This window comes from Semicossyphus pulcher, unplaced genomic scaffold (assembly GCF_022749685.1).
Source record: "Semicossyphus pulcher isolate SPU_LCO1_2020_fin unplaced genomic scaffold, fSemPul1.0.p SCAF_23, whole genome shotgun sequence".
Classification (NCBI taxonomy): domain Eukaryota; kingdom Metazoa; phylum Chordata; class Actinopteri; order Labriformes; family Labridae; genus Semicossyphus; species Semicossyphus pulcher.
In genome coordinates, this window is record NW_027211697.1 from 653664 (window position 1) to 664288 (window position 10625).

Genomic DNA, 10625 nt, shown 5'->3' on the forward strand with positions numbered 1-10625 from the left:
GGAGCTTCTCCCGGTCACCCTGAGAACACTGAATGACATAGATAATGTAGGGTGACGCTGGCTGTAACACTATCTCTTGTGTCTGCCTCGGCCTGGTTCAGGTAAAGGTTACTATGGCGGGCCGGGCTGCAGCCGTGCATGCTGCTCTGATGGATGAAGATGAATTGGCACACCGGTGCAGGGGCATTTTTTCAAGATATGTATTATATTTGTGTTGCTTAGCAAAAAGATATTATCCAAAGCAACTTTCATAGCCTTCAGGTTTATACATCACTCATTTGTGTAAGAACAGTGGATGTTAACTGAAGCGTAGAGGGCTCTGTAGATACTTTGCTCAAGGACACAAAGCGCCGTCCCGTCCTGTAATCGGAACCTCTGAGCCTCAGGTCAAACATCTAAACCCTACGAGACTTCCGCCTCTGCAGAGAAGGTACTCAGATCACATCATAGCGCGGCCTAATCCTTACACCCTGACGTGGCACAGAGGGAAAATGAAATGATGAAGAGGAAGAAGGAAGAGATTAATTGATTTAGTACAGAGAAAGGGGGAAAAGAGAGAGCGACGGAGAGATGTGAATACAGCATGGGGTAGGAATTTGGAATGTGAAATGACTAATGCAGTTGCTCAACCCACAACAAGAACATGCACTGCCTAGAGCTACGACAAGGCTGAGTGCATACCTCGATGGGGGGGCCGGACTCAGGAGCTGGGGTTTACTGGGACGGTGGCTGAGTCCCCTCCATGGGTGATGGGACGCTCGGGTGTACAGAAGGTGTATACATGTGTGATGGTCAATTAAGCGGGCAGCAGGGCTGAAATGATGGATTTCCACCTGTGGACGGAGGGAAAAACATTAGAGTAGAATTGAACGTTTGTACATAAGAATAAGCCAATTAAACATGTCCATTAAGGCCTAAGTTAATTTGGATGTGCTCTAAAGGGATATCAATGTCCGCCTTGGATGGTTGGTCAAGGACTTTGGTTCCAACTAAAATTTCTAGGGAACAAGCTTTCTAGCTAGCTGATGAATTCTGCCAATTTTGCTCTGATATTCATGGTTCCTAGAGGATAAATCCTACTGGCTATGGTGCCTCTCTTCTAGCGATGTCATCAGGCCAAAAAGTTAAAGATATAATCTCGAAGATCTTAACCTAATGGCGGTACACTTCCTACATATCCAGAGGTCCACAGTTGGCTTCCTTTTGTAACAGTTGTAGCTCTTGAGTTTCCTCGCTGACGGACGCTTTCCTTTTTAAACTGTTTGCCTTCATCTGAGCGTTGAATTTGTTTCTTTTTCGTTGGATTTTCACTTATGTTTTAAGTTGTATCTGTAGTCATCCATCTTTAATTTGTTTGCTCAGCCATAGTAGATTACCGTTGACTCACAAACTGGAAAAGAAGCCACTTAGCTCCGCCTACGTGAAAACACGTCACTAACTGGGCGCCACTTGTGTGATTTTTTCTGTCGCCACAGACACCCAGTCCATAATAATGCTATATACTGCAAATCATCTTCACAATTATTACTTTAAGTTTCCACCATTTTTGTTTGTCCCCAAAAACCTGCAAAATCCCTGACATACCCATCAGCCTCCTTTACTGCTAATTAGTTAATGTTAGCATGCAAACATTACTGAACCTAACCAAGATGGTGAGCATAATAGTCATTCATCCTGCTAAATATAAGCATGTTAGCGGTTCATTGTGAGCATGTTAGCATGCTGCTCTTAGCATTTAGCTCAAATCATTGTTGTGCTCATTGCAGCCCCAAATGAGATGCTAACATAGGCTAGCTACTTGCAAAAAGATGCTAACTAGCACAGAAAGGCTGTGTTATACAATAGAGTATGAAATTCACAATTTTGGTAGAAGTTTTGATCTAACAAACTTTAGAAAGGAAACCGAAAAGGTGAAAAGGAGGCTGAATGTTTGAGGATGTGGCTAGCTGCTAGCAGTAAGATAAAGCATAGAAACAGGAGCTCTAACATGATGTCCTGCAAATGTATATTGGTATCCTACTTGATAGGTCCACTGTGAGCCCCCCTGCCCTCCCCCTGCACTGGGAATCTCCTGGGGGAGGCTGTTCCCATGCCTCGCCGCAGAAGCACCTGCAGTGCTAACAGCAGAGTTAACATTGCAGCTGCTGTGATAGCACGTGATAAGACCTCATGCACCTTCATAACTGACTCCCCCATTGTGAATATATGGCACTCCTCTGCCTTTCTCTCAGCTGCACACACACACACACACACATTGACACACACATTGACCTCTATTACCACCAAAACAAAGCTTTCCCAGATCAACAACGGAAAAACACAGATAAGGGGCAGAGCTATGTGTTCTCCCAAGCAGCAACATCTCTGGAAAATAAGTCTGGAACGTGGTCTGTGATTATTTTTAATATTTACGGCTACACAATTACACCTTCAGGTGGATTTAGTGCTCTTACTTATTAAATCATCACTGTCATTACAGGAGTCAGATACAGAAAAATGTGTCACCACAAATACCACTTAATCATGACAGTGTGGTTGAGGCGGGTGCATGACTGTGGGCAGGAAGCTGTCAGGCAGGGGGAAGCACAGTCGCAGGCCTCCGTGCCATGATGCTGTTTGTGTTCCCATCCCGGCTCAGCCGTCATCCAAATGCGGAGGTGGACAGCATCTCTCATCCTCAGAGGTCTGGGTGTCACAGGTGGTATGGCCACAGGGCAGAGAGTGAGTGTCTGACAGCTGTATGATTGCTCTGTGCTCTGTGAGGTCAGACTAAATAAGGCAGGGAGGGAAAACACGAGAGGCTGATCACGGTCTCTCATAGGAAAGGAAACGCTTTGCCGCTCTTTTATTGTTGGGTTTAGAAACGTAGAAACTTCTTTCCTCTTTGTAGTTGTGTGCATCATGTTGTGGACATTAAAAGCCTCTTTGCAGTGATTTTGACCTTTCTTTGAGGTCATTTGGCATCTATAAACAGCTGTTTTGCCTTTCTTTGAAGTGGTTTTGCATCTTTTTACACTGTTTTGCATCTCGTCATGGTCATTTTGCGTGACTTTGTAGTCATTTAAAATCTCTGCTTGGACATTTTGTGCATCTTAGTGGTCTTTTAGCATGTTTTTTTGGCGTTTTGCCTATTTTTGTGGCCATGTTGTGGCTGTTGTGGTCATTCTGGGTCTATTTGTGCATCTTTTGTCGTCGCTTTGCATCTCCACGGATGTTTTGCGTCTCTTTGTAATCTTTTTGTGTCTCTTCGTCGTGGTTTTGCTTCATTATTTGCATCTTCGTCGTCATTTTGAGTCATTGTGTATCTATTTGTGTTTATTATGAGTGTCTTTTTGATCATTTAAAGTCTCTCCATGTGTACATTTTCTATCCTTGTGCTCATTTGTGTCTCTTTGTGATCACTTTGCGTGTTTTGTGTTAGTTTTTTTATCTCTTTATGGCCGTTTCATGTGTCTTTGTGCTGATAGTGATCTCTTTGTTGTCATTTTGGGTCTCTTTGTTGTTTAATTTACTTCACATTAAAAAAAACCTTCATAAAGAAGTTCAGTTACTAACCACCCTGCACCACTACTGGCCACCCCTCTGGACCCCTTTCCCACCAGAACCCACTGAGACTCTGGGAGCTTATGAGTTTCTCCTGTCATCTCTGACAGGCCCTCATTTGCTTTCATTCAGCGTCTCATCACAGCTTCAAAGACGAGTGGATCATCTCCCTCGGGGGCAGCGAGAAGATCAGCATGCCTTCAAAAAAATGACTGGTATCCAAAAACTGTTGACCCAAGGCGATTTTGCTCCTCATAATTGGCCTCTTCACTCTGTCTGCGTTGGGCAATCATCGGAGAGTTATGATGTATTAAGTTGCCTAAAACATCAATAAGTGCATTGTGAAGAGTTGATTCAGTACCTTATAATTTTCTCTTGATGAACAAAACAGTTTTATAGAGGTGGGGGGGCCTCAGAGTACACCGAGCACTTTATTCCTGCCTACCAAACAATAACTGTGCTGCTGTGTTGTGGAACCAGGACAGTAGACTGATCCTGAGATAAATTGTGTTTGGTTCCAGCTGGAGCCCCCAAAGGCCTAAAGGCCGGCGTCAGGAAATGGCATTCTTCGAGGATATAGTGAGGTGGCCACACACACTCACAACGAAATACCTCAATGCTTCTGCATCTGGAGCCAGATGTGCATTAAAATGCACGTTAAGCTAGACGTTCAGAGGATACACGTCACATGTGCATGAGCGCTGAGATTTTATCTTACATCACAGAAGGAGATTTACTTCACTGCATTTACTTAAATAGTAGATTTACTTTTCAAACTAACCTACACTTTATGAAATTTTTAAAGTTTTGTAATTACACAGTTTATATATACATTTAATATGTATAAGAGGCCTATATTTACAGCACTTTTACTGGGGCAATTTTGCATCACGAATCCTTTTGATACCTTTTTTTAAGTTACATTTTTAATGCAGGATTTTTATTTGTAATGCAGTGTTTTTACACTGTGGTATTGCAACTTTGAATTCGGTATATGATGTAAATTTTTCCTCCACTGTCGAGCAAAAGTAAATGTAGAACAAGTTGCAAAAATCTGCAAAGATGTCTCACGGTACTGGATCCGTACCAAAAAGTAGTACCTAACTTTACAACACATTCCTTATAATGTGGTAAAGCCTGGTGAGCTTAAACATAGTTTTCCCAAGTCTACAAATGGAGATGGACATCTTAACTCAAAGGTGGAACTTTGTTAAAGTATATTTGGGTGTCTAACTAAATGATATGGGTTGTTGTAACAAAACTGAGTTATAGCATCGTACTACAGAAAATACTTCCATACGATTGTCCCTGCTTTGCTGTCAATGTCTGTCCCTTGGAAACATGCCATTTTTTTCCCTTTTCGATCTGTATTATTTATTTTTAGCCTTTTTTATTTATTTATTTATTTATATTATTTTTACTGATTTTTTTTTTTTACTTTTACTAACTAAAACATTTTTGATCAAATATTTCACGTCACAGAATTTCCTGTTCTGTGAAAAATGAAAAGAAACAGTTGAAAAAAAAACATAGTTTTTCCTGGTAATAACTTCACAAAACCCTAACTTTGTGCAATGGCTGTGCATTAAACTATGGCAGTGACATTTGCACATCAAATTAGGTGTGAGCACATCTCTTGGTCAGTCTGAGTGGCGTGATCGTGCTCCACACCTGGAATCTGGATTCCAGTTTATGCCCGTGGTGCTCAGGTGTGGAGGAAAACCAGTAAGCTCATCTCATCCTTTCCTTGGGGCTGAAAGATAAAGGACAGACAGAGAGAACCCCACGACCTTGAGAGACAGGGGTGGGGGAGTTATAGTGCTTCATGTACAAGTTTCAGGGGGTCTTATTTCTCTCCTACTTCTTCTCCTTTCTGAGGAACAGGTAAAAGCTGTGCTGCCCTGAGGATGTGTTATGACAACCGAAAAAAACGGTGAACAGTGAGAGCAAGAAGTGGCATGAACAGATCTCAAGGTTTCTGACATGTAGGGGTGGGTAAAAGAGGACCTCCAATGAGAAGTCTCTAGCCTGAAGATACAACCATCAACTCAAGTACCATCAGGCAGCTGCCGAGAACTGTCTGGGCCGCTTGCTGATTGCTGTGCCGAATAAGGTAAACAAACACAGATCACTAGCAAACGGGAGCTTGTAACAGTTCACTGCACTAATCAGGTTAAATGTGCATCAATTTGCTTTTCTTGCTCTTTGATTTTACCCCTCCCCTTACAGTAGACAACACAGGCAAGACAAGGTGATTGAGATGTGGTTTTGTTAAGGTGCCAAACAGTGAGGTAGAGCCTCAGGAGCATTTTCCTCCCAATAATCACCAAGGAACTGTTGTGAAATCTCCTTAACTTCTTCTGGGAAATCCAATCATGCCTCTTTCACACAGTACTCTGTGTCAAACTTTACAATCAACCTGTCTCCATCCTCAGACATCCTCTCCTTATAGTCTCTCACCTCACAATGAAAAGTTTGATATCATTCGTTTTGGTGTCTCTGACCGCAGGCGGGAAGGAAGCCTCTGGATGGACAGACAGGGATATTCTGACACCTATCTGTGAAAAAAAGAAGATGGCCTAATTAGACTGAATCAGGGTGAGCTGACAAAATCTACCCCCAGGACATGTTTCACAGAGTCTTTCCTGTCACATGTCTACATGTCAACAGATTATGCTCTATGCCCTCACAGCTCCTCTTGGTAGGGGGAAAGGATCTCTGCTATCACACCTGTCAGCCACCACGTTTGGAGAATATCAAATATAATGGAAACATAGCCTACAGCCTAGATTTAAATTTGGGAAGTTTAGCATCAACTGAATAACCTTAGATGAAATATTAAGTTCTCCATTATTGGGTGCTGTAAACTACAATGCGTGACTCAGTGTCTGCAGGACATTCACTACTCACATTAAGTGTTCTGTTACAACTCATGACAGCATTTTGGGTAAAAAACAACAGGGAAAAATTCCAGGAGTGAACTAGTGTTGACACTAGGTGGTGTTTCTACAGCATAATGTGTAAGCCAAAGATCGTTAATATAGAGAACCTCGACAAACACGGAGCTATGTTTTATTTTATTAATTATTTTTTATATTATTATTAATTCATTTTTTATTTATACAGTCTGTGGCCCAAAACTTTGTCACTTTATTTACGTGAAATAATAATAATAAACGTTATACCAATTTTTTTTTTTATTTTTATTTTTTTTTTTACATTTTTAGCGTCATAAAGCACAATTTGTACTCTTTACCATTCTTACTGTCTTACTGTTTACAAACGTTAACTTGTTGAACTTACACGTATGTCTATTTCTGAGTACATACAGTGGGAGAAATGAGAAATTCCCTTTGTGCATACGTACCTGACAAGAAAGATTCTGAAAATAGATACGGAGTGAGACCTCTTCATTTTTCTTCCCTGTTCAGGATGACGCCGCAGAGCTTCCGCTTTGCTATTTCCGTACACAATCGCTCCGCTGATGACGTGTACGCTCCAGCACCGTTAGCTAGCTAGCTAGCTAGCTTAGCCACCTGTCAGAAGTAAGGTGTTGTAGGCAAAGTCATTGTAAAAAGCGGAGACAAACACAGCGTTTAAATAAAACACAGAAGATGGAGACTCTCTACCATCAGACAAACAAGTAAGTGTGTCTGTATTTTGTGGAAACTGTAAAGTCTCTCTCTACTAGCAAGCAAGTGTTGCTGTACAGGCTAATTATTATTAATTGAACTTCAGGCGTAACTGTAGCAAACTAATATAAGTATGGCAGCGTCATTAGTCATACATATCACCAGACAGCTATTCACTGAGGTTTGGAAATGTTTAGAAATTCATCTAACAGCCAGCAAACCCCATTTACTAACGTTGTATCTGTTCTGGATTAGGCAAATCCAGGAGGTGCAGTCTCTTATGGGAGATCTGGAGAGGACGGATCGTCAATCAGTACACTGTGAGTAATGAGCTGTACATTATTTTATTTTACGCAACAGTCACAATCAGCTCTCACACTGCATTGTGTTAGATTTTTGCTATGACACGTACTGTATCTGTATTGGTGGGCCACTTCTAATCTAATTTCTTTTGAATGGTTTCTTAATTTCTATTCAGCACAGACTCCTTGTTATGACTGCTCTAATATAATGACAGGACGGGGGCTGGTGTCTCCCTGGCTTATTGTTTTCTGTAGTTGGTGCCTGCCCAATCAGTTGTGGGCCAGGCTGGTGCCAGGACAGGAAGAAGCGGGGTGGGTACAGTGACAGAAGCTGGGAGGGCTTCTATTAGATAATGGTGGGAGCCAGGCAGTAGACAGCGTTTCACTACCCTCCCCTTCCCAAATCATGACATCAACATGTGTTTTAACCCAGAGGGGGATGTAGCATGGTAGTCTATGCACTTACTGATGAGAGAGGTTAATTTCACTTATAAATACCACTACACTTACCCTGAGAAAATATTTGGACTCACTGTCTCAGCAATTTGGGAATTGATTGAAGTTGGAAAGACTTTAACAAGGGTATATTTTAACCTGATCATTTATACAGATCCAAAGGGGAAATGGAAGGAAGTGTTTTCTGCCCTTAGATTATTTCAAATCCATAATCTTTATTTGTATTTGTATTTTCTGTTTTCCTCATTTTTAAGTGTTAGAGAATGAGCTGCAGGCAAGAATCGACATGATCTTCAATCACTTGGATCGCCTTGAGATCCTGGCCAGCAAGGAACCACCAAACCGCCGCCAGAACGCCAAATTGTGAGTTTTGGTCAACTGAACTGACGGTGATCCTAAAGCCGCAAAGCTGGCAGGGTGCGCCGCATCTCATAAAGTCACAGGGAGGGTGTAGAAGATGAGACAGACAGCTCTGTCAGACCCTGTGGCGTTGTGGCTCTATGAAAACATTTCATCAGAAGCCCCGTCATCACCAGCATTCCTGCTGCATTGGGCAAAGATTCATTTCTAAGCTGGGTAAACAGGCCTTAGGGGACACCGTGCACCCCATCACATAGCAGTCGTCTGATCTCTGTAGAGCTCTATTGGGGCCTGAGTAACGCTAAGAAATGAGGGACTCTTCATTCCAACCGCATGAGATTTAAGGGGGAAAATATTCTCATCATCTAGAACAAGTTTGAGAACTGTAAATAAGATGTGTTGCAGTAAAGCCTAGCCATCAAAAGCAGGGGAGAAAGTATCCGTCTAAAATAAAGAATATTCCGAAGCTTATGAAGTTCTTGAAGTTAAGAAAAATGACACCATTCTTTGCCTTCCTTCAGACGAGTGGACCAGCTTAAGTATGACGTCCAACACCTTCGCACAGCCCTGCAAAACTTCCAGCACCGACGCTACGCCAGAGAGGCCCAGGAGAGAGAGAGGGAGGAACTCATGAGCAGGACCTTCACGACCAATGTTAGTCAAATGTACCTGGTAGCTTTTTCTGAGTTTAACATACAAATTTCTAATATCGCATTAAAACAAATGTTTGCTCTTGTTCAATAGGACGCAGATACCTCCATCCCCATAGATGAGACCCTACAGTTAAACTCCAACCTGCACAACGCACACAGAGGCATGGATGACCTCCTGGGCAGCGGAAGTAGCATCCTCAACGGTCTCAGAGATCAAAGATCTACGCTTAAGGTGTGCGCAGATTAAATACAAGATCAAGAAAGTTAAATTATCAGTCTTTTTTTTGTTGTTATTTATTTAATTTTCTGGAGAAGGGAGCCAGTACAGAAGGCTACAATCCCTGAATGGCAGAACTGTGTTCCCTGACCCAGCTTTCGGTGTCCACAATGATCTCAATAGTCTCATTGTTAGCGCCTAAATGCTCAGCTAGAGCATGAGTCCGTGTTTCCAGGGAGGAGATGGTCTTCCTGGTTTTGCTTCAGGCCTCCTCTTATCAGGGTGTGTCTGTTGCCTGGTTGTCTAGCCGTGAGAAACTTGTGACAGAGTGGCGCGTCAGGGAGGGTGTTGGCACTCTACGTCTCCAGAAATCAGATGAATTAGTGCAGATAATTACAATGTCGTCATGTAATGTCTGAACACTCTTGTTTATGTGTAGCTGTTAGACTAATCCAACGTGTGATCTTGACTGTTGACATGAGTTTCTGTTGCGACTCTTCACAGGGCACCCATAAGAAGATGCTGGATGTGGCCAACATGTTGGGGCTGTCAAACACAGTGATGAGACTGATAGAAAGGCGAGCCACCCAAGATAAGTTAATCATGATTGGAGGCATGCTGCTGACCTGCGTCTTCATGTTCCTAGTGATAAGATATCTGGGCTGACCTTTATCCATCCAATCAACGACGCTTTTTCATCAGACGTGGACATTTCTGCAGCGCATCATCCCTCATGATATGAAAAAGTGACAGAACTGAATTTTTAATGTCATATTAAAGTAATTTTTTTGATAAATTGTGCCATTATAGTTTGTTTTCAACCATTTTTATTATTTTTGGCACCTGCAAAATGGAAAAGTTGAAGACCTTAATTACGTTCAGTATTTCATTCCATCTGAGTTTCAAATAGCTTTGAACTTTAAAATAAGTCTGCTGCTTCCCTCAGATTACTGTCATTTTTTGTAAAACCACTCTGAAACTGTAAATAACGCTTCCTCTCTTACTCTACCTAAATGGCTTTTAAAACTACTTCAAACTGATCTTTATATTGGGCTTGCTTTTGCCTTCTGTGAAAAGCAATTTGTTCTGTTTGTGAATCTGTCAGTAAAGTTGTCATTGTCATTCTGCCTTGTTAAGAACAGCTCTTCGAGAAATAGACCCACAATGCTCCATGTTTTCTTACATTACAACTAAAGAATACTGCCTGGAAAATCTCTTGTTTTTAATGTATGTGTCACTAAGGTTATGAACAGGCTCACAACTAGAATCTGTTGAGGAAAATAACAGGAGCAGCATTTATTTTGTAATTGTTACATTCTTTCTCTTATGCTTTGGTCTAGTCTCACTATGTGAGTGACTCTTTTCTCTTAATAGAATAAAACATGTTTAATTTCCTTGGTACATCACCGTGACACTGCTGGAAACATTACAACACCTCTAGCATTACAACTAGCTAGAGGTG

General features: G+C 41.8%; 1 protein-coding gene across 1 annotated transcript; it reads left to right on the top strand.

Annotated features, from left to right (window-relative positions):
• The first annotated feature begins 7020 nt into the window (after window positions 1–7020).
• Window positions 7021–10605, top strand: gosr2 (golgi SNAP receptor complex member 2). The gene is made up of 6 exons (XM_069674105.1): window positions 7021–7186; window positions 7431–7495; window positions 8188–8296; window positions 8815–8947; window positions 9038–9178; window positions 9668–10605. Exons 1-6 carry the CDS (start codon window positions 7158–7160, stop codon window positions 9827–9829), a joined length of 639 nt encoding a protein of 212 aa, XP_069530206.1. The 5' UTR covers window positions 7021–7157; the 3' UTR covers window positions 9830–10605.
• Window positions 10606–10625: the final 20 nt, after the last annotated feature.